At 35.4% G+C, this 25,585-nt stretch overlaps 1 protein-coding gene across 2 annotated transcripts in view; it reads left to right on the top strand.

Annotated features, from left to right (window-relative positions):
- The first annotated feature begins 10,559 nt into the window (after window positions 1–10,559).
- The window catches only part of LOC121728648 (sensory neuron membrane protein 2-like), a 46,946-nt gene continuing 31,920 nt past the window's right edge, over window positions 10,560–25,585 (top strand). Inside the window, exons 1-2 of one of the 2 annotated variants that reach the window (XM_042116871.1) lie at window positions 10,560–10,570; window positions 20,583–20,723. In XM_042116871.1, coding sequence (XP_041972805.1) covers window positions 20,610–20,723 — 114 coding nt within the window. In that variant the 5' untranslated portion in view covers window positions 10,560–10,570; window positions 20,583–20,609. Of the gene's footprint in view, window positions 10,571–17,627; window positions 17,638–20,582; window positions 20,724–25,585 lie in introns of those variants that run through there. The other variant, XM_042116872.1, reaches the window with a different exon arrangement.

Here is a 25,585-nt window from a genome sequence, read left to right as displayed (position 1 = left end):
GTAGTTAAATAAATTGTTGATTATTATTTAAATTAACTTATACAAAATACGTCCATTGTTTAACTTTCATAATTAATCCTTTTATGGCTGTCATAATCTCAATAACACATAAGACTAATTTAATTTCAATTGAAACTTTTTGGCACAACCCTAAATATATATTGTGTATCTGTGACAGTACATCATACTCGCATTAGGGATCACACTGATCACAGCGTGAGACGAGTTAAATTACTGTATGTCCTTCTGTGGCATAGCTAGGTAATCACAGACCCTGGGGCAAACAATTAAATAGGTACTAGGGTGAGAACCTACGTGGTGAACATAAAGTTAATATACCTAGCGGAATAGAGAAACAAAGGCCTGAGCAAGAGAGATGTCACTATCAGTAACACTGCGTAGTAAAAAGAGACGTGTGATACATGACAGAAGCACTCTTTTTTTGACGTCCAGTCGGCACGTGCCGCACGTTGACAATTTAATCTCATAGAAATCATGTTCAATCATGCTTGTGTAAGTGTATACGTACACATATTTTTACACACAGATAAATCCAATTTCGGTTTCGTTTGACAGCTCGAGATCGTGGCTCTATTCCGCTAGGTATACTTATTAACTTTATGGTAGTGAACTCCAGTTGAAATCCAGTCCAGTTGGCATCCAGTGTCAATGAGGGTTTTTTATTTGAGATATGATAGCTGTTTGACACTAAAGCCCTATTGCTACTGATAGGTAGCGGTAATAACACGAGACCATATTAGATATCAATAAAATCTAAAGTATTAGACCTATTCACTTGAGACTTTGTATTTTTAATAAGTCTATTGATGACATCTTATCCTGAAAATATGAACTATCTACTACAATGAAAACCAATTCTATGAGCGTTAAAAAAAAACGGCAAAACACTTCGAGAAAAAGTAGGTAGTGCTTGGTACTACTAATATAAATTCTGTAGTAGTGCTAGGTAGCGCTTCGCTTGGCTCTTCTCGGATATCCGCAGATCGAAATGCTGAGCTTGGAGGCCCCGAGGCACTTAATTAAGGTGGAATAAGTGCATGAAAACTGTATATATTATCACTGTGTAAATAAGAAATTGAAATGCTGAGCTTGGAGGCCCCGGGGCACTTTGCATTACTCCTTTAGTAGCTACGCCACTGATGTTCCTCCATACTATATTATGATGTACGGGTTGAATAGGGTTGTCGATTTAATGAAATAGTTTTTATTTAAGTTACTAGTTACTACTGATCTTATAAGAATCTTTAGAGATGCCTCAAATATATTTTACTATCACTATTATTATCGCCGATCGTATCCAGCTCTACCAGATTCTGCTATCTTAATCCAATAGTAATACAGCTTCGATTCTTGTTCAATTCAGTCCTGGTCCTATCAGACAGAATATTATAGTTAAACAAACGACAAATTACTGATTTTGGGGTATTGATTTAAAGTGAAAATTTGACCGTATAAAAAAACCGTATTGAAGCTGTAATGTTAAGTTAGAGACTTACCCCCCAATTTAATAGGTGGCAAACAATCGGGATGTTTTTGGAGTGCCAAATTTAAGGGGAATTTTTCAGTTATTGTGTCGTATTTAGAACCTCTTATAAATACATTTCGACTTACACTTAGAGTTAAATATTTTTAGGAATTGGTAACACTGACCTACGATAGTTAAAATAATTAGGATATATTATAAATTATAACAAATAAAAATACGTGTGGCACTCGGGGTCTGCCGCGGTAAAACTATTGCATAGCATTTTTTATCAACTTATGTAATGATAATTCTCATACGTATATTTAATATTCGTACGTACACAAATACCGTACCGAAGTCTGGCAACGCCGCACTGACCTGCACCGCACTGCACCGCTTTGCTGGTCGGAGTGTGTTAGGTTTTTTCGTTACGGAATGACTTGATTCGGTCGCCGCGCTCAAAGCCGACAATAAAAGCTAAGCAATAGCTTAATAATAAAGAAAGAACAAATTCTGCACCGAAAGAACAAATTCTTAGCACAATTATTTATAGACACAATTTCACAAGGCCTTCGTCGGCCGAATCCTATAATCCCTCGTTTCTCGCCTGACAAAATGTTTTCTAGAACTTTCTGAGCATATACTTTAAGTTCATTATTAAACTTTATCTTCATTATTGTAATACATAGTATCGCTTGAGAAAGTTACGGCCGCCCGTGGACGCTCGTGGCCGCTCGTGGCCGCTCGTGGCCGCTCGTGGCCGCTCGTGGCCGCTCGTGGCCGCTCGTGGCCGCTCGTGGCCGCTCGTGGCCGCTCGTGGCCTCTTGCAGCCGCCGCGGCCGCGCCGGCGGCGACGATTTCTCAAGCGATACTACGTATTACAATAATGAAGATAAAGTTTAAAATCATATGACACTGAAACTGCTCGCCTCGCCTCTGCCATTCCAGTGTGAATTGAGCCTAAGCCTAGATAGCCTAGTCACGTTATTTGACATTACGTGCAATGTTGCCATGTCCAAATTCTAGTGGATGGTAAATCCATTATAAAATACGGTAGATTTTATAAAACTACGGTGCTTGAGTTATAAGAAAAATGGTGTGATTACGGTGTAACTCTTTTATTAAAATCAAACAAAAATACAAGTAAAGTTACTAGATAATAATTCAAAAACGTAAAGGTAAAAAAAATTGGAGAGGTAAGGAAATAAATACCATAACTATTCTGAATCTGACACCAAAATCATTTTTGTATAGGTTTTGATTTAATTTTTTTAGCATGATATCATCAGGTTTAAAAGTAATACAATTCTGTCGGTGTGTTGCTGCGTCAAAATATTCCCTTTTATAGAGCGAGTTATAAGTTAGTAGGTAGAGACAACAATATTAGGCATCGGAGTGCGTTCATAATACATCTATACTAATATTATAATTGGGAAGAGTTTGTTTGTTGGTTTGAACGCGCAAATCTCAGGAACTACTGTACCGATTTAAAAAAAATCACTGTTAGATAGTATATTTATCGAGAAAGGCTCTAGGCTATATTTTATCACGATAATACTTAAAGGAGCGAAGAAATAGAGGAAAGTGTGGAAAAAACGGGGGAAAATTATTTGAAAGGGCTTATTTGAACGCACTAATCTCAGGAACTATTGGTCCGATTTGAAAAATTATTTTAGTGTTAGATAGCCTACTTATCGAGAAAGGCTATAGACTATATTTTATCACGCTAAGACTAATAGGAGCGAAGAAATAGAGGAAAGTGTGGAAGAAACGGAGGAAATTATTTGAAAGGGTACTTATTCGAACGTACTGGAGCAATTTTTATGTTATTTAGCACACATAGGTTTCTAAAACGTAAAAGGATATAGGTTTCTTTTTTTGCGGAAAAATGAACGGTTTCCATGACATTTCTAAATTACGCGGGCGAAGCCTCGCGGAACATCTAGTACATAATATTATAATACATTCATAATTCATATTAATTGTATTTTGATTTATTGAACTTTTTTATAGCAGGAAAATTTAATATTAAACTAATTCCTTTCCTTTCAGATAACGGTAAAATTTTTCACCGTTGTCATGCCTCGACGGTAGGTGGTAAAATTTTGCTGAATACGGTGCATTTACCGTAATTATGGTGTACATGGCAACATTGATTTCGTGTGTCATCAGACAAATTCATTGACAGATGCAGGACCTACGTTACTTGGTCAGGTTATGTCAATTCAATGTTATGGACAAGGAGCCTGCGATGGCCAGAACTACCGCCTCTGGCCATCGCAGGCTCTTACTCTATGAGTTGTAATCTCTCGCCTGAGCCTGACGTTTGGGAAATTGGGCCAACCCTGAGATATTCAGTAATGTTATATTAATAAAGGGAAACTGATGTTTCGTAACCCACAAGAAATTCGAAACTTTGGGCAAACTATCAAATTCTAATCACTTATATATATATATATATATATATAATAACTACGCGCGAGTCCGTTGCGAATGGGATCGATGGATGATTGGAGCGTGATAAACTCGAGTCCACGTTTGTAGCGTAAAAAGCGGTATCCGGATGCAATAGCTGGACTGGCGAGAGATCAGGCGCAGGACTGACTTTTTACATGCCTATCCGACGCATGGATGATGGATCATCTTACTGGTCAGACGATCAGGTGATCAGCCTGCATTGTCCTAATCAAACTTAGAAAATATAGCATGTTTCCAACGCGGGAACCGAACCCTCGACCTCCTAGTCAAGAGCCGCGCTCTATACCACTAGACCACGGAGGCGTTACTAATTATAATCATATCAAACCTACCTATGATTGAACATAAATATTAAAGGGCTTTTATCGAAATGATCACTCAAATAGAAACAATTTCATACAATTTACTTAATTTTGGAGTAATCGCTCTAGCTTTTCTGTTAATAATTATTAATTAATTATTACTAGCTTTCCCGGTGAACTTCGTGGCACTTTAAAACCTTCCCTGGGCTTCTAAGAATATTTAATTGAAGACTAAAATCAGCCCAATCCGTTCAGCCCTTTTCGAGTTTTAGCATTACTAACATATTTGAAAATCCATTTTTATATATTAGGTACTAGCTGTCCCGGGCGGTCCGTGGTTTTGCCATATAAATAATTTTAGGTATGAAAAATAGATCTTGGCCGATTCTCAGACCTACTCAATATGCTCACAAAATTTCATGAGAATCGGTCAAGCCGTTTCGGAGGAGTACGGGAACGAACATTGTGACACGAGAATTTTATATATAAGATATAGATAATATTGGGCTAAGTGTGTGGCTTGTGTCTTTCTCTTAGCATAATAAATCCCAGCTAATATAATTAAATTATATTTGTTCTTCTTCGTGATCATAAGGCACAGCGCAGACGACAGACTATCCGTGACGCACATTTTTAGTCCGTGGAAATAATATGCAGTAACGCACACGACGCGCAGCGCAGACGCATATAATTGCATAGGTTCTATTTCCACGCACTAAAAAGTGCTTCACGGGTAGTCTATCGTCTGCGCTGCGCCTACACAAAGAGGGTGTTTTCTGTATAAACTGTGGTTTAAACTTATGTCATATTAATAATATGACAGCTGTCTGACACAGTAAAAACCCTATGAATACATATCTCCACCTGGTGGCAGGAGGTAGGTTGGAAAGTGTCGGAAAATTATCAGCAAATATAATACTTATCTAAAATCACAAAAGCTGTTTCTCACAACTTTGTTGCAAAATCTTTCCACACTGCACTCGGAAAACTTTTTCGGGATTAAAGCTCGTAGCAAGCCTACGAACTGCTACGAATCTGAGTATACAAACGCGATAAAGGAATGTCGGCGCATCGGAGTTGCCCGCGGACGTCATCTAGTTTATAAATATTTATTTAATTATTATTAATTTAATTAAGGCCATCCCCTGAGCAAACGACCTTGGCCATACATTTGCCGCGTTGCCAAGATCCTATTTTTTTAATTATCTTAATTCAAAATTGACCTAAAAAATTCAAACGGCAAATATGTAGTTGATGAAATTGTCGATCTATTGACGTGAGTTTCAAATAAACGTAATTTGTAAATACTAGGGAGATGCTGAATGTATGCTTGAATTTAAATAAATTGGTATTACTTTAGAAGCTGATATCATGATTTATGAGTATAATAAACAAAATAGAAAATTTAAAACGGGGAAAGGAATGTTGATATACTGAAGATTATTGCTGTATTTTTATTATAACATTGTAGCTTTCAAATTATGAGTTAATAATACTTTAAAAACGGTAAATTACGGCATCACCGTAGGGGGAGCGTCTTAAATTTCATTATTAATTATTAACTACGTTGCGCCAAATACGTTTATTGCGCGGAAACCATACAGTTTTCGCAAACTATCTACATACTAAACATCAAAATCGGTTCAACCATTTAAGGTTAAAGTAAAAAACCGTGTTGGATAATATGTTTTAGATTGCTCGTTTTCTATGAGAGGCCGGGCCGGCCTTAAACAAGAAATAGAACAGCAAAAAATCGAAAGGGCGTAAGCGATAAAATGGTTTTTGTCGCGTTATTTAAAAACCATAAGGCATAAATACATTTCATATAAGCTATGGACAAATTAAAGTGTATGCTTCAACCAATCTATGTACAAATTTTGGAAGCTTAAATCACTCTCCTCCGTTGGCAAAATAGGAATCACTTTTTTTACAGAGGTCTTTTTTAATGGTTATTCTGTGTTATAAAAGTTAACCAATCGTGTTAAGCTATGGGTAATTCAAAGACAAAGACATGATGAATAAGTACTGACAATGAACTTTAATTACTTAACTTTAGTCATTGCTGAGAAAAATCGATATCGCTACAGCCAAATTATCAAGGCATCGCCTTAAGTGTGAGGAGGTTATCTGTAACCTGCTGTCTGCAGCAGAGGTTACATTCTAAATAATATAATTATTATTAGTAAGAATACTAAATTTGCCTTCAATCCTCATGGCAAGACTATAGTAAGTTTTGCTATTTAATTTTAAATCAAATTACGTGACTAAGCCTACGCGCGGCGGGCGCAAACACTCCATCTAATTTCCCAATAAATTGTATTTACCCCAGAATGGCCGACCCAAAACTTCAACCAATACCTACTGTTTTCGCACTTTAAGTAGCTTTGCCGTTGCAATAAAAATAAAAGTTTTAATATTAAGTAACTTTACCAGTTACTTGTGACCGTGTGGAAGGTTACACAGGGTGTAACAAAACTAAGTCATAATACTTACTTTAGGGCAAGGGTGGCCAACACGCGGTCCGCCGTCTGTTACCTTGTGGCCCGCGGAGCCGAGCACATTTTTTTAAAGTAAAAAAAGTTAATACCAAAATTACCTTATCATACCTACCAATGATGTTTTATTTATAACTTTTTTATAATAGAATATCATAGATACCTACTATAAAAAGCAAACAAACACTTCTTTTCTTTCACTTTAAAAATCAACACATAATCATGTAAAACTTCAAATCTAATGATTTTTTTTTGTGCGCTGCTTAGTTAAAGTGTGTGTCAGATAACTCTGCGCGTGACTGAGGTATTTTCTTTGCCATTATAGTTCTTTTTTTTTTTGTTCTAAGCTCTAACTAAGTTCTAATAGGCAAAATTAGTATTCGATTTTGACTGTGCGCGGACTTATCTGGCGCGCACTACGAGTGTACATAAAATTTGGTAGTGTGGCCCAGGGTAAAATTCTACTTCCGAATTTTGGCCCAAGTGTCGAAAAGGTTGGCCACCCTTGCTCTAGGGTGTTCACCGTGAAAGAACGTCAGCCACTGACCTCCATTACTTATATAAGTACGCTGGACCTAAGATACCCAACTGTTTTTGTGCCTATTTGAATCGGAATCAGCGCCCCCAATGCGGGGGAAGATAACTAAATCTGACGTAACTTGCAAATGGCCGCTTAATCGCTATTGGTTGTAGAAACCACAGATTAGGGTATACATATATAGTAGAGTAGAAACTAGTATTAGTTCCAAGTACTCCCACTACTGCTTTAAGCGCCAATATGGCGACTTTCAAACGTCATTTTTACGTCAGATTTAGTTCTCTTCCCCCGCATTAGGGGCGCTGATTCCTCTTCAAATAGGCACAAAAAATAGCTGTCATTTCAAAGGGTATCATATAATATGATGTCCAGCGTCCTTGTATAATGGAGGTCAGTGACGTCACCGCAGTGAAAGATTAATGTAAAAAACATAGTCCATGTGTCCTAACTCTTTTATAAATTTTGGGTTAATTTCCAATTAGATGTGTAAATATATTATTTCAGGTATCATAATATTAATACGCGAACGAAAAACTTTGTAACCCTTTTTACGAAAAATGGGGAAACGTAGACTGCATGAAATTTTGCACAGTTATCCTACTTCCTACTTAATATTATAAAGGCGAAAGATTGTTTGGATGTATGGATGTATGGATGTGTGGATGTGATATTATAAACTTGAAGATTATGTTTGCTTGAACGTGTTAATCTCAGGAACTACAGGTCCGATTTAAAAACTTATTTCAGTGTTAGATAGCTCATTTATCGAGTAAGACTATAGGCTATATTATATTATCACGCTAAGAGTGATACGACCGCACTAATACGACCGAAGAAACGCATGAAAATGTGGGAAAAACGGGGGAAATATTAGAAATTACGAACTAATGGAGCAATTTTTATGGCAATATTAAGCACAGATATAGAGTAGACCAAGTGAAGGGATTAGAGACATACACTATTTTTTATGGGAAAATGTACGGTTTCCGTAAAATTCCAAATTTACGCGGGCGAAGCCGCGCGGAACATCTAGAAGTTTAGATGGTGAAAAAGTGCATCGAGCTAATATTATTTTGTATTTATGCTTTTATCATACATTTTTTAACAAAGAAAACATTAGACATACTACAACATACACACATACTAGGAAAGATGACAGATTTTATAGTGAAAAGCCTATACATACGAATTAAATTATTTTATTTATGGTTGAAGTCTGTTGACAACAAGTTCACAAATTGAAAATGGATTATATTTTTTTTTATTGAATCTAAGATGCTATTAGACAATGCTTACATGGCCAGTCTGTGATCAGCTGAGTCCCAGAGACAAGAGTTGAAAAAAATATGGTAAAGTCAATATTTTTTACAAAATATAGGTAGTAGTCCTAATGTCGTTGAAACTAAGGTCGAATTTCGACCATTGGGCGATCTCTAGTTCATTTTATTTAAAAATTAAACCTAATTTAAACACATACCTTGTTGAATAAAATAAATAAATTACTATGATTATTATTTATGCTCATGAGTCGTGAGTCGTGACTACAGATTATTTGCAAAAACAAGATTTCTGAACTATAACTACTTTTTTGTCTTACATGTTGTATTTTGAATTTCATGTTTTTATGATTATGATATTTTATGATATTAACATTAGACAAAGATAAAAATAAACCATAATATTTATTGGTACTTTTTGAACCTGCCTTTTATACAGTGCCGTAAATAAGGCGGTGCCACCGGTGCCCAGGCACAGGGCGTAGACTCTGGGGGGGCGCAAGAATGGCCAGATCGAGGGGCCTATACGTAGCATTGCTTGGGTACCTATAATATCTAAAAAAGAAACAGTTATAGAATCTCGCACACGTGACACAGCACAGGGCGCAAAAAAGGCTATTTACGGCACTGCTTTTATAAACTTAGAAGGTACGATCTATAGGCCCCCTTATACACAGAGGCCGATAAATCAAGTCGGACTGATCGCATACCGACATCAGACTCGTATTCTTCATTCCCTTGTGTATTGCAAGAGTTTTTGAATTGAAACTTTTAATTTTAGAAGTGACGAAGTGCACTTTTTTAATTAGTGAAAAGTGTTCAACTAGGCTTAGGAGCCAGGACACTTGACATGATTGAAGATTCATAAGAATAAGGGGACTGGGGAGTTTGCTTTTAAGAGAAAGTAGGTACGTAAGTAGTAAGTTTTAACTGCCGAAAATTTAGGTATCCTTAATTGCTTACGGCGTTACGGCTATGTCGATCATTTCTGCGCTTCCACAGTACAAACTGTTTTTTTTTAGGGTTCCGTAGCCAAATGGCAAAAAAATGGAACACTTATAGATTCGTCATGTCTGTCTGTCTGTCTGTCTGTCTGTCCGTCCGTATGTCACAGCCACTTTTCTCCGAAACTATAAGTTTTAATTTCAAAAAGATAAACCTTATTGCTGCAGCGGAACCCTCCATGGGCGAGTCCAACTCGCACTTAGCCGCTTTTTTAAATATAGAAATGATGATGTTGATTAATCTAAACCACATTACCATATCAGACTATCACATAATTGTTTAGCGTGACCGAACTAATCATCATTTGACCGATTGCTCTCCATTCTCCAGTCACATATCCGCGGTGGCCAGGTAAAAACAAAATGGCCGATTAAAAAAATAAAAAATAAGCTCAAAATATCGCCGAATTTGAAGTACGCTTGGGTTGTATATTATATACTTAAATATTAATTTTACTTAAATTACAAAATCATTCTAAAATAATTCTTAATGAATTAAAAAGTTTTTTATGTAATTACTTAAACATACTTAATATTATTTTTTAGAATATAAAAAAATATCATGTACTAAAGTAATTAACTTATTTTTAATGAAATTTATACATACTACGGTAGATAATATGTAAATACGAAATTTTGAGATAAAAAAAAATTATAATACAAAAGACTCTTATACTTAGGTAAAAATTAATTTTATTTAACAAAATATTTTATCTTAGAAAAATTAAAAATGTCAGTGTATGTCTGTCTACAACCTCTTCACTTCCAAACCACAGAACCGATTTTGCTGAAATTTAGTATGCAGATTATTTGAGTCCCGGGAAAGAACATAGGATACTTTTTATCCCGGAAAAATGTACGGTTACCGCACGATAAACGGAGATTACGGAGAGTCGCAGGCGTCATCTTGTTATGTATAAGTACTAGTCATAATCCTCAAATCAGGTCAGGAGATCATTAGAACTTGCATAGATTAAAAGATTAAGATAAGTGCATAATACAGTTCTCATGCTTACAAAGTGCATTGTGTGTTTCTATTACGGGTTATAGATAAGGTTGCTGAGATTTTTTTCTTTTCAAAGAACAAAATTGCCAACAACTTCATACATAGACCTAACTACATCATAATTAATTATTTCAAATTTTATTAATTACATAATAGGGCGATTCCGCCACAGACGACCCTCGACTTCAATTTTTAAATCTTACTATTTGTAACATCTTTTATTATAAATGCAAATAGTAATAGTCTACCTTTAATATAAAAGTATATCTATTTTAATTGACCGGAAATTATAACATTTGCCGAGTGATGCAATATTACCTCTCGTCAACTCGCGCGCAAATGGTAAAATCATACTTTGAAACACTGGAGTAAAGTACTTAAAACCGACTATTTTTGGGATTGGTTCTACCAGCTGTCGTAAAGTGTAAGTATTATTTTATTTTAATACGTAAAAAAAATAGTAAATATAGAATTTTTATTTGAGCCAGACTTGATTGAAAATATACTATCCGAAACGGTTGCACCCGCGATGAAAAAGATATTAAAGTTTAATCATTTCTGTAAACTAACATGCAAACTTTTTGCAAGTTTATAAAAGTAAGGAGATACCAGAACTAGATGATAATAAATGGTTTTTAGGTTTGTAGTGTCTATTACAATGAAATAAATATAACCTTAAAATTGTTGCACCCGCGATTTTTAAATTATACTCGTGTGTGCAAATATTTGGATACAAACCGATTTGTGGTAATATATTGATTACATTAGTATGGTAAACTAAAAATTTTATTGTTTTTTTTTTTTGAAAATCCCAAAAAAAATTTGTATCTTTTTAGGAAACTCTATAAAAATGACAACTCAACAAGATGAAGGGACTGCTTCGCAGAAGTATAGGCGGAACATAAAGGAAAATCCCGAGCTTTATAAAGAATATCTCCGCAAGGAAAGAGCTCGTGATTTAAAACGAAGACAAGAATTGAAAGAAAAAATGAACACAGATAAAGATTTAAAAATACAGGCTAGAATAGAATCGAAAGAAAGAATGCGAAAAACAAGGAAGCGGCGGCGTGAAGAAAAACTTAAACAAACTGGTAATAACTATAGTAGTCCTTGCACATTGGGTAAGGCTGTGGCAAAAGTAAAACGCAATCTACCTGCAAGTCCCACAAAGGCAGTAGAAGTTTTACAAAGAATCGCTGTCCAATTCAATATTGCACTTAATGATAATGACGCCAACAAAGCAATGCCTCGAAAAATAACAGAAGAAGTAAAAAACTACATTCATAATTTTTATAATAGGGATGATATAAGTAGACAAATGCCTGGCATAAAAGATGTAAAGACAGTAAAATCTAACACGGGAAAGAAACTACGGATCCAGAAAAGAACAATGATTATGAATGTCCGAGAAGCCTTCGAAATTTTTAAAGAAATTCATCCTGAAATATTGATTGGTAAGACTGTTTTTTATATGGAGAGACCAGCTCATGTTCTACCTATAAACAATACTCCACATAATGTTTGCGTGTGCATAACTCATTCAAATTATATTAATCTTCTACTCGCTATTTCAAAACATGTGACTGACTTTCCAAAAACGCACAAAGATCTTCTGAATCGGGTGTCATGTAGTGCCGATAATGAGGACTGTATGTCAAATAGTTGCAGTATTTGTAAGGAATCTGACCTTTGGAACATTACCCTAGCTTCTAATCCTAATGTTAACTGGAAAAAGTGGATCTTTCAGAATCAGAGACCAAAACAGATCGTAATTAGCAAGCCATTTAATGAAGCTCTAAACGAACTACACGACAGCACTGCTAAGTTTAAGCTACATTCATTTGTTAAAAATGTACAATCCAGATACTTTCAAACTCTAAAACAAGATCTTACCAGTGAGAAAGTTGTAGTGCAAATAGATTTTGCCGAGAACTACGCGTTAATTAATCAGGATGAAATACAATCAGCACACTGGTCTCATGCACAAGTCACTCTATTTACATGTTGTATTTGGACTGCAGATAAACTCCATTCAGTGGTCATAATAAGTGATGAGCTAAGCCACAATAAATATACTGTGCATTACTTTCTACAAAAAATATTTGAATATATCAAATCGATCTCTGTCGACATTAAATTTTTATATATCTTTAGTGATAATTGCGCCGCTCAGTTTAAAAACCGATATGTAATGGCAAGCATCAACGCTTTTAAAGCAGATTTTGGTTTTACTCATCTTGAATGGAACTTTTTTGCTGCTTCCCACGGAAAAGGCGCCGTCGATGGAATTGGCGGAAGTGTCAAGAGATAGTGGATAGCCATTAAGTCTAGGAGAGCCTTAATCAATAGTGCCCAAGAATTTTATGATTTGGCACGAAGTCTCTCCAAGAATATTTACTTCATATACGTACCAAAAGAGGAAGTTCAAGAAAACATGATTAATTTAGATGATAAATGGAAAATGCTAAAAAATATACCAGGTATTCAAGCAAAACATTTTTTCCAATCTGAAGAAGGTCATACTATTTTAGCAGCACGCACCTCACTGTCCCGTTCCAAAGAAACATTGGTTTTGAAATTGCCAACTAAAGGCTCCGCCGACGCAGAAAGTGATTGGGCTGATGAAGACTTGGTACCTCTTAGAAACTTCAAATCATACAATGAAATTCTGTACCCTGACATATCTATGTCTTTACTGTGGAATCAGAGCACATCTTCAATGCCCTATAAAGCAAGATTACAAGTTTCGGATGTTTACAGTAATTCAGAAACTGATTCAGATAACGAAGTATTTAATGACTCGAAATTACTAAATTCTGAAACTGTTGCTGTTTACAGGCAGTCAGAAATAGAATAAGCCTTCGAAGCCTTAAATGATGAAACTCCATCGACATCTTATCAAGATTCAAAATCACTTTGTCCTAAAACCGGTACAATGTGTGCTGACCTGCTCCCAAAAGATATCTGTCATGGTTTGTATGTGCTCGTTCGTTTTTTCTGTAAAATCGGCAAAAAAAATACACAATATCGTTATGTCGGGGATGGACAAATCAAAATTCAATTTTTATCCACGATCGATGGCAAACGTTTCACAGAAATCTCTAATGACATAGCTTATGTACGTTTTGAAGATATTATCGCAAAGGTAGAAGCACCAGAAAAAAAGACTGTTGGAAATAAAAATTTCTTAGAATTTTCTTCAGAAATCGACGTTTTTGAAAAAAGAAATTAATGGAAGTGCCTCATATTTTTGGTTTTTATATAATATTTAAGTTTTGGTTTGTTATTAATCATGAGAAACATACTTAATTTACACAAGTTGCACCCGCGATAATTCTAGGTTGCACCCGCGATCGAGAAAAACTTGAATAATTCATTATTGTTTTTTGTTTCCTTTCCATTTATTTGATTTGGTATTTACTTTTGTTAACACCTTACGGACTATCATGGTATCACATGTTAAATAAAAGACAATTAACAGAGTTTTGCGTTTTAGTTTATGTTCTAGGAAACGTAGGGCCAAATGTGTTGCACCCGCGATGGCTATTTAAGCTCCACCCCTGTCTATTATAACATTATTTTGATATCGCTGTACATCAATACATATAGAAGGTATAAAAATGTAGTTATTTACATAATATTTTCTTTAAAAATGTTTTTTTATTTCATAGATAAGTTACTTTTTATGTGTCTAAGTGTTGCACCCGCGATAATGGAATGGCCCAATATATATAAATCATAATAATAATAGAATTGAAGTCGCAATGGAAAGTAAATACCGTAAAAACCGTGCCCATCATCATCTCAAGTACTGGAATCATCCCCAAGACACTTCATAATAGCCTGAAAATACTCAACATGCACCCACTCTCATACATCACCATTCAAAAGGCGGTAATCCTCAACACATGTCGAATCGTTAGAAAGTTTTTGTCTATTAATTAACTAACACATTATAACTTACCTGAAGTTGTTTGGCCACAAGCCCGCAACTTTGGAACAAACCCTTATAAAGGAGAATAGAAAACTCTATACAATATCAATAATAATAATAATAATCTTTATTGATGATAACAATATTATAGGTACATTGTTTACATTGTTGACAGTAATTATTGTTAACTTAACTTTAATATAAACAATTTTATGGTACTAAGTACCTAAACTAGGTCACATGACCTGTTCTTATAGGTACTTTAGTCATGTTAGTGCTCGGATATTGTGTTATCTGTCTGTGTGTCGTGTATGGAAAAGATCCTAGCCCTACGAGTAATCTTGGGATGGTAACTGCTTTCTTTAGAATCCAGTTCCGCTGGGGGGTATGAATTATTGTGTATGGGTGTAACCCTGTGTAGCCCTACGATATAAACTAATAAAATAGATTTTTAGCTGCTAATTTAAGTAGCTGTTAAAAATCTATACAGGGTGTAACAGCTGAGCAACGAAGCTGGTGGATCACAAGAAAACTTTTTAACCGACTTCCAAAAAACGAGGAGGTTACAATATTCGGCTGTGGATTTTTTTATTATTATTTTTTTTTTGTTTTTTATTTACTTAGCGTCAAAGTATTCTTCCGCTTATTGCGTGTGTCAAATCAATTATAACTTAATAAATATGTTCAATGCATGATTATCTTGTTTGCAACACGATTTTTCCTATATAGTAGTGTAATTACTACTTACGTTACAGTAGATACCCAGTGAGACAAATAAAACCAGCCAAGTCCGTGTCGGGCCACGCGCAATGTAGGGTTGCGTAGTACCGCTAGTTTTTGATATTTTTTGTATGGTCAGTGAATGTATATTTATAACATGTTTTACAGTAAGTACTAACAACATCATCTCAGTTCCGTTCAAAGGAATTTGAACGAAATGTTCCTTTATATTTCGCCGAATACATTTTTTTAGTTGATCGACTATTAGGTACTCAATAACTTTTGAAGTCTTCTTAGCCGCGCATATTTCCTACTCCCGTAACTTTTCACCTTTTTAGAAACAACCCTTTAGCAGGTAGAAGGGGGGGGGGGGGCACTGGACTCTAACGATTTTTTTTCACTTCATAACTTCATATTTTGAAATACTCATAATATTTTTAATAAACCTATCCAACGATACCCCACACGATGGGATGGACTTCATGGACATGAGAAAAAAATCATCCCTGCTTCATGTGTAGGGGAGGTACCTACCATAAAAAACTTAAGATTTTATGTATCATTTTGTTGGCATCATATTTTACTTATATATGTGCATTCATGCCGAATTACAGCTTTGTAGGTCCTATAGTCTCTGAGCAATTATACCGCGGACAGACAGACAGACCGAAACTATAAGGGTTCCTTGTTGACTACGGAACCCTAAAAATCCATCTATTCAAATTGTACAAAATATTATATGAATCTTATATCCAAATCCATCTAGGAACTTAGGTAACTTGTATAATATTATTTTGAAGAAAAAGAGAAAGCAAGATAGATGTATAACGGGCCTTAAAGCTTCGCTAAGTGAAAATATAGCCTTGAATGTTAAGAGTCCGTATACGAAATTTTGCCGATTTCGCTGATTAACAGACGTGTTTTAACAGTTAAAATACAGTATTTCTATAAGTTTTAATGCACAACATGTAAGATCATTTCAATTATAATCTAATGTTGGAGCTAGATCTTTGTTTTTTTTTATGTTTTTTGGTGTTTGTCGCGGTGGGTTGGCCGCGGTGCCATCCCACCGCGGCGCACGCTGTGCGCGTCCGTATCTATACGTGGCGCGTCCGTCCGTGGCCACGCGGCGCACAGATTTATTACTTTGTTTTTTTTTAAGTATTTTTAAATAATCCAACTCAAACACTCGACAGTTTTGTGATTTTTGCTGTAAAAGGTTTAGAATATCACCTGTTAATGGATTGTATTGACGTCTTAACGGTATGAAAAAAATACAATGTACTGTTGAGAAAGTCGTCTATACAATGTTGGAAATACTTTTTACCACTTTAATATGAAATAGTTGAGTAAAAAAATATGTAACTCGGCAAAATTTTAGAGAAAATGGGCAAAGAATTGCTGTTAATTTCGGCAACTTGGAGCTGTAATTAATAAAAAGAAAACGACAGAAATAATCTATAGATAAAATTCTATTCAATTCGAGAAAATAGAAAAAAAAAACAAATTGTGCCAAAAACACGATTCAAAACAATCTAAATCTCACATAAGCCTTGCGGCGAGTAATATAATGTGAGATTTAGGTTTTTTTTTCTATTTTCTCGAATTGAATAAAATGTTATCTATATAGATTATTTCTGTCGTTTTCTTCAAAATTTCGTATACGGACTCTTAAATCCCATACATTTTTCAGTTTCTAAGTCGCTGTTGAAAATTAAGGTGCCAACCCACCGCGGCGCACGCTGTGCACGGCCACGCGGCGCACGGATTTATTACTTTGACCACGTGGGTCAACGTTTCCACTGCAGTCTGCAGCGCACGCTATACAACACACGCTATGCACACGTTACTCACGAGTCACGACTATGTACAGCTGTAGCGCAGCACACGTCTTGTGGAACCCACGCATTTATAATCTTACTAGAGATCGCCCATGGTCGTAATTCGACCTCAGATAAAAAAAAAATTATAGGTTTCAAATTTCAACGCTTTTCTATTGATATTCTATTGTCAAAAATTTACTTTATTATTTTTTAGACATAATTCCTGCGACAGACGACAGTCTCAGATTAATGAAGTCAAATGATGACAGACTGGCCATGTAATAATTGTCTAACAGTATTTAAGCACTTAAAGATTCAATAAAAAAGGCCTGTCCCTACTGTGTGTGTTATATTTTATTTAAAAAAATGTATGATAAAAGTATGATTTCAAAACAATATTAGCTCGATGCACTCCTTCACCATATAAACTATAACTGTTCGAAATTTCATGCACCTACGTTTCCCCATTTTTCTTAAAAAGAGTTACAAAGTTTTTCGCTTATTATTATAATAATAAAATAGCATTTTAGAGATTTTATCGTATCGATTCCTGGATTTTATATATAGTATAAAGGTATACTTAGTATAATCTAAATTAAAAGTAAATAATAACAAATACTCAATTAAAAGTAAATACTATGTGTCTTAATTCATTTTACTGAGTATTTACTCTGGTATGAGTAAATACTACAGTGCTTACCCATCCCTAGTCACTCCCACCCTACACCTTCTGTGTATTCCCGTGTACAGCATGCGTAGCGTGGCCAGCGTTTGAGCTACGTGTACGGACACGGTTGCAATGGACACAGTCACATAATATATTTTCTTGCAAAGCGAAGCTTGACGCACGTATGTAGTCTCTCCGTCCGCTGCGGTGGAATGGCGCCTTTAATGCAAGGAGTCTCAGTTTCCTTTCAATTTTACAATTTGTTTTACAAAAACTAATAAGACCTGCATGATAAAATAAATATACTCGGTTTAATACACATGGACGAAAAGTATTAAACCTGGTATAGAATGTGTTTTACAAAACTGTGTAGGGTGACCATCTTTTAATCCATATCGGGTATACTTAGGTTTTTATCAGAATTGTGAAAGATTTTTATACAAAATAACTAAGAGATTTTATATATGGGTACCTAGACTTATGTATAACATTTAACCTGGTTTGTTTTAAGCAGCTAAGTAACTGCGTTTCAGCCTATTTCAATATTAGATACTAAAGCAAAATTATGAAACTAAAATAAAATTAATATATTTAAGTAATGTGACTCTGCTTAATTCTATCAATTCAAATTAAGTAATGCTAATTAATGAATAAAACATAATAATTCTAAAAATAAAATCAAATCAGCATGATCACCCATGAAATTTTCCAAACGCCGGTAATTTTTTAAAGCCAATAAAGTTTGCAAAGGAATTTTGCTAAATGTTTTCCACTCTGCAGAGATAATAGTCTCCCTAAGGTAGAGAACGATATATTAGATAATATTATAGAGATCAACTTTTTAATTATGACGTGTGTGTCTATATGCACTATCGCAAACATATATCGCGGAAAAACGAGACACAATAGCTTATCTATTGTTATCGCGGCCTGATGTGGCCGCTTGGTGCTTCATGAATATCCACAAAAAATCTGTCGACGATTATAATATTATCGAACTGGACCCTTAAGTCGGTGATCAATAATACAACAGATCCGGATTATGTCCGCTTACATTCAAACGTCTGGTCACCCCAACTGCATGCCTGCACAGTAGGGTGGGTCAAAATTTTTTTTTCTGCTTTTTTGAAACTGCTCAGTGACAAAAAGGTGCCAAATGGTGTATTAAATTAGTACGTAAAGTTTTATTACATTCTTTTAAGTTTTACTGCCTCCGGATTTTGATTGAAATTTTTAAAAATGCTGATTTTTGTTCTCCAGTTGCTACTATATTTTTTTCAAGTTATTCATTTAATTTATGTGTAATTAGCTTCAACTAATGACAAATAAGACTATTGTTTACAAGAACCAAAACGAATGTTAAAAACTTATCATTTAAAATAAAATAAACCTTCTGAAGTCTCAAACCTAAATACCAGAAAACAAGTTGGAAGAGTTTCGTCTTCAAGCTAAAGTTTGGCTCGATATTTTGGCTTGCAAGTGTCGTGACATTCTTAAAATATGTACTTGCTTTAAAAATAAAGAAAAATACCAAGAAAACAAAGCTTCATAACAGACCAACGAACAACTAGAAAAACGATTGTGGGTGGTATAGACTTCGGCACAACCAAACAGATTACGAGTTTTTAGGCTATGATATGGCGGCTCTCGACATATGCCGGCTCTTGATATAGGCGAACGCGTTGGCCAACGCGTCTGCAGACGCGTTGGCAGTGCGCTTGCAACGGCGTTTGTGAGTAATCCACACATAGGAAGGTCGTTCAGTATGCTTTGGATCGCGCCAATGTGCGGACGGATTCAAAATGGATGTTTAGTCGCTAACAGCTGCAGCTGTTTATTTATTCACAGCTTATAATTACTTTGTAAATGTGGACAAGAAAAAGTTTTTAAAGAATTTCTCGAAATAAATAAATAAAAGGCGAGAAAACATAACAAACAAAGAAATAAACTCACTTTTACATAATATTTTATAATATTAAAATAATATAAGTAATTATTTTATTACCTACTTATTATTTATTAAATTATTACATATAAAAATTATTACATATTATTATAATTATCATAACTATAACTCCGGGCGAACTGATCGCGCGGCCTATGTGTGGATGGAGCGCGAAGCTTGCGACAAATGTCCTTTGATCTTTTGCCGGCATTTCCGACCCGCGCGGCAAGCTCGCAGACGCGTTGGCCAACGTCTAAATACCTACGGCCAACGCGCGAACGCCCGTTCTACACATTGGGCCAACGCGTCTGCAGACGCGTTGGCCAACGCGTTCGCCTATATCAAGAGCCGGCAATAGACAAACCTAGACATAGGTAAATAAATTAAGTCTCAAAAAAACCAGGTTAGCAGCCCGCTTTCCTGTAAATTCTGATAGAAAACACAAAATATATTACTATCTAATATATAAAATTCTCGTGTCACAGTTTTCGTTGCCATACTCCTCCGAAACGGCTTGACCAATTCTCATTAAATTTTGTGAGCATGTTGAGTAGGTAGGTCTGAGAATCGGCCAACATCTATTTTTCATACAAAAAAAATATATATGGCAAAACAATGTTTGCCGGGACAGCTAGTATAAAATAACGACTAAAATAATTATACGATATACTCTTAAAAATCTTCAATATTTAAACTTTGACCCGTGCCAAATTTCACGGTAATTATTAAAAAAATACTTGCGTGCATCAAAGGCAGTCACGTTTGCTTTTATGGCACATAATTATCAACATAGAGCTAGAATTTCATCGTAAAAAACACAGCGCGAGATCAAACCGTGGTCGCCTGCGTTCGAAACCAGTCAACTTTAGCAGGCGATTATTAATTTTAAACCCTGTGTTATTGAAAGAGTGTATTTTTGATTGTGATTAAAGAAATGTTGGGCAAAAACGCAAAATTATTCTTTCTCTGCTCGCTCTGTGCTCTCGTGGTGGCGATAGTTCTGGCGACATGGGGACTCCCCAAAATCATCGATCGACAAGTGCATAAGGTTGGTATTATTGTCTTTTTCTTCTTTTTTGTTTTTTTTTTTCGTAGAATAATTAAATATAAGTACTTAAGTATATTTTTGTCTTCATTATCTTATTCTTGGGATTTTAGTATAATAAATTAATATGAGTAAGTATATTATGATTTATGACGTACTATAGAACAACAAAATAATTTTGAAAATCGGTTCACAAACGGCGGAGTTATCGGCCAACAAAAATAATGTTATATTACATAATATAAAAAAAGCGGAATATTGGGTCAAATTAAGAGACTTCCTGTTTTTTTAATCGGTTAAAAAATTTACTTACAAAAACGTCTTGTTCACCACAAATTAAAAAGATTATATTGTTTTGTTTCTTGGGTTACGTTTAGGTTACGTTAGTTTAAGAATACTTCATGAAAGATAATAAAACAAAATATGAATTTTTATGTTCTGTAATAAAATTTGATTTACTTGTTGTTGCTGGGTTACTTGCAGTGAAAAAGTATTTTCACTCATAGTTCACTCATTCATTATACAAGGTGTTGTTGGTTGTAGTTAAATCACTTGCAACTCTCTATTGCTGCGAGTGCCCATGGCCCATGGGTAACACTTTTTATTAGTTGATCGATTTGCTCATTTGATATCTCTATAAAATATTAAACATACTTGCTTGATGTTACTGATAAGTTTAATCCTATTGACATGGTACTAATATTTTTGATTTCATGATTGAGCTGATTTCTCAATCTGTCAGATAACCTTTTACCTAAAGAATAATATAATATAGTACGGAGCCCTAGAACATTTTTTTTTGTGATTACTTACTAACAAGTTATTTTTTTGTGGGTAGCTTCATTTTGATAAGACGAACAAAATTTTGTATGTATATTGTAACCTATCGATATACAAAAAATCAGCTTGTTATGGTTCCGTTGTAGGGGTTCAATAGTCAACCAACTTTTGTTGATTACAGAACCCTATAACGGAACCCTACCGAGCTGTTTTTTTGTATATTGATAGATTAGTAGTCATATATAATTTAAGAGTAACATTGTCCTACAAATAGAACAATCCATATTTTAGGACCATCAAGTCAAAGTATGAAACCCTTTCTATCTCTGTTAGCTACCACTTTCGAGATTTTTCGAAAATAAAAATGTTGTTCGTCTTACCAAAATGAAGCTACTCACAAAAATTAGCTTGTTAGTAATCACAAAAAAATTTGGTCTAGGACTCCCTGACCAATATGACATTTTTTCCATAAAAAATTTGTCAATACGCTAAAATAACGATTGAAAATCATCCCTAAATTATTGTCAAAATACATAATAGTAGAGTCAGTAATCAGTATATTAAACAAATAGTTGGGGAGGGGAGGAGGGCATTCTCTACGGGGAGGGACAGGACGTCTAGCTCGAGCGTGTCAGATTAAGCTTGTATAGGCTTCCGACATGTTCATCATGGTATAGAAATCAGATTTCTCACGTAATGGGTTAATTTTTTTTTAATAATTGAAATGTCATAGGATTTGTCAGATTCAGATAGAGGATGTTAAGTATACCCCGAAGAAGCTTCCATTCCAAATTCCATTTCCAAAGGTTAGGTAAGCCTGTAGGGACATTTGAAAATATAAAAATATAAAGCTTCATATTTTACTAACTAAGCTTTGCAGATATTTTATTTTGCACTAAACTAAATGATTTAGTCTTTGTTGTCTAAAATATAATAATAACTGACCGAAATAAGCAATTTTCTGAATGTATTTTCTTTTTCAAAACTTTAAAATGGCCGCAGTTTCTGAACCCACCGCTAAAATAAAAAACGCTCCTCTTATTTTATTATCAGTTTTACATTATAAGTAAAAAACCTACTAGGTCTCCATGACGCTGGGGGCGATACCGGTTCCTCCTCGTTGGTGTCCCTGGGCTCCTGGGTGCGCCACCCCGCCCTTTACACGGGGTGAGGTACTCAGGATGGCGGAACGTCGGTCTTTCCTATTTTTCTTTCTTTTTATTAGTGTACTCTTCGTTTTGCTTACTTCGTTTTCACTAATAAAACAATATTTGCGTGCACTTTTTCCACTATATTAAGAAATTATTAACAAATTACACGACCGGTTTCGAAATTAATCATCTTCAGGTACTTAGTGTCTACACTAAGTAGCATATGCGTCCCGTACTGAGGGAGTGGGCAGACAGAGAAAGCGGGGCGCTATCTTACCGCCTCACACAGGTGCTGACCGGACATGGGTGTTTTGGTCGGTACCTGTGTGACATGGCCAGACGTGAGCAGACCACAGCCTGCCACCACTGCGACGACGAACGGGACGCGGCACAGCACACCCTGCTGGCTTGTCCCGCATGGACCGGACAAAGAGCGGCTCTGCAAGCCGCCATCGGAAATGACATTTCGCTGCCAGCAATCGTACGCGCGATGCTGAGTAGCGAAAATTCCTGGAGAGCAGTCGCGACATTTGCCGAGGAGGTGATGTCAGCGAAGCAGGAGTCAGAGCGCAGACGTGAGGCGGAGTCACTCGACCCTCAGAGGAGGCCAAGGCGAAGACAGAGGGCCAGACATGGGCCCAACATCCCGACTTAACGGGGAAGTTAGGGGTACCGGCGTGGGTACGCCGTCACCCAACAGCACCGAGCTCCCGAGTTGGCTGCGAACCTAACCTAACACCCATGCACTAGTGCATGGGTGTTAGGCTGTTATGGGTATTCGCTGGCAGGGTCGCGGTTGTGTATCCCGCGTATCCCGTGGCTCTGCCTAAAGCGGAAAGTAGGAACACTCGTTTTTTTTATTTTTTTATTATAAAATTGTGGCCGTCTATGGACTGTTCGTCCATATTTTTTTTTTGTTATTTTATTATTAAGATTTTTCGCTCCAAGGATAATTGAAATAATATTATGAATTTAAATTAATTGTGGTCCATCACGCCATGGATACTTTTTTTTTTTTAATGTAAGTAATATATGTATGTATATATATATATATATATATATATATATATATATATATATATATATATATATATATATATATATATATATGTGTTGGGTTTTTAGTGGGTATGTCCGGGCGCGGCCTCACCGCCCTGGGGAGTCCCACATACCCCGGTAGCCATCCCCAGACCGCCCGGGATGCGTAATAGCATTTCCCCAACGAAAAAAAAAAAAAAAGGTGTCCATGACGCTCGAGTGACTACAAAATTAGCACCTTCCCCTCCCCTACTAAAAGGAGAGTAAGTTCCAAAGCACTGTTGGTATTATAGAGATAGGTTATACAGGGTGTAACAAAACTAAGTAACAATACTTTTAGGTTACTTACTTTAAGGCATGCCCATACAAATCATGTTGCTATTTTCACAGTGAACTCTAGGGACACATTCAAACTGTGTTCACACCCCAAAGTATTATCACTTAGTTTTGTCACACATATTTCTTTTATAAGAACATACATACAAATATACAATATTTGTATGTATGTTCTTATAAAAGAAATATTCTTTCAGCGCAGCAACTATCACAGTTTACTGTATGTAAAAGACACAATATACATAATACACACCCTAAAGTATTTTCACTTTTTTTATTTCGAATCTTAAAATGATGGCAACATAATATTAAACAACAGATTACTATTGACTAATAGTTACTACTAAGTATATTATGTTGCTTTAACAAAGTTTTTTGCTTGGAAAAATAAAAATATACTCGGACGTCCATAAGAATCTATTTATAGAATACTTACTCAAGTATGTTGTTACGTTTGTGATTAACATTAAAATATAATTTTTGTTGTTTTATATATAGCCGTTACTGGTTTTATCTGCACATGTTATTACTTAGATTATTATCTTCTTCTATACGTAGATGTTTCACAGAGTTTTCCGTATTTGGATGGGTTGGAAATGTTTGAGAGAACCTGCTCAGTTAGTGCTGTAAAGTAGCAGTTCTAAAACGTTTTTGGTGGCGAAACCAAAAAATCTGGTAATTTTTAGTGGAACCCCAAGTATCTGTCAAACTCTTCGATAAATTAAGGTTTAATCAGCATCAAGGTGCCGGTTGGCAGCGGGCGACATGAAGCAACCGCGGACGACGTGTCGCAGCGACACTTTCCGAACCGGTGGTAGGCAACGTAGTTTTTTCGTTCGACTTTCAAAAAGTGTATCATGATAACCCCCCCCCCCCCCCCCCCCTTAAATATTTATTGTATTAAAATTTTATTATAAATAATTAAATAATAAATATAAGGGGTTTTGCGAAAATTTAAAGCGTTTAGCTGTTGACAATATTGATTACAAGCAAAAAAAGACAAAAAAATCATGTTTGTTGTATGGAAGCCCCCCTTGAATATTAATTTTATTTTGATTTTAGTATTTTTTGTTATAGCGATTAGCGGCACCGGAAATACACAATCTGTGAAAATTTCAGAACTCTAGCTATAGCGGTTCTTGAGATACAGCCTGGAGACAGACAGACGGACAGACAGACATCGAAGTCTCATGAATAGGGTCCTGTTTTTACCCTTTGGGTACTTGGCCGATTATTATGTTATTTTCTATTGAATGTGTATTTTAACAATTTGTCAGTTTAACATTACCTACCTTAGGGGTTGTTTCACCACTTCCTGATAAGTGCCAAATAGGCTATCCACCAATTAACTTGACATTGAAAAAGTTGTGAATAGCCTATTCGGCACTTTATCAGAAAGTGGTGAAACAGGCCCTTAATGTCCTTATAGCTTCGTTGCCATGTCCAATGTAATAACTAATAGCTATACGTAATTCTAATTATAATATCTTATTTGTAAATTTTCATTCATTTAACAAGTCTTAAAAATAGTTTTTGTCAGTGCATTGTTAGCGATATTGG

Source organism: Aricia agestis, chromosome 7, assembly GCF_905147365.1.
Source record: "Aricia agestis chromosome 7, ilAriAges1.1, whole genome shotgun sequence".
Lineage (NCBI taxonomy): Eukaryota > Metazoa > Arthropoda > Insecta > Lepidoptera > Lycaenidae > Aricia > Aricia agestis.
This window is presented reverse-complemented; position numbering and strand designations above follow the sequence as displayed.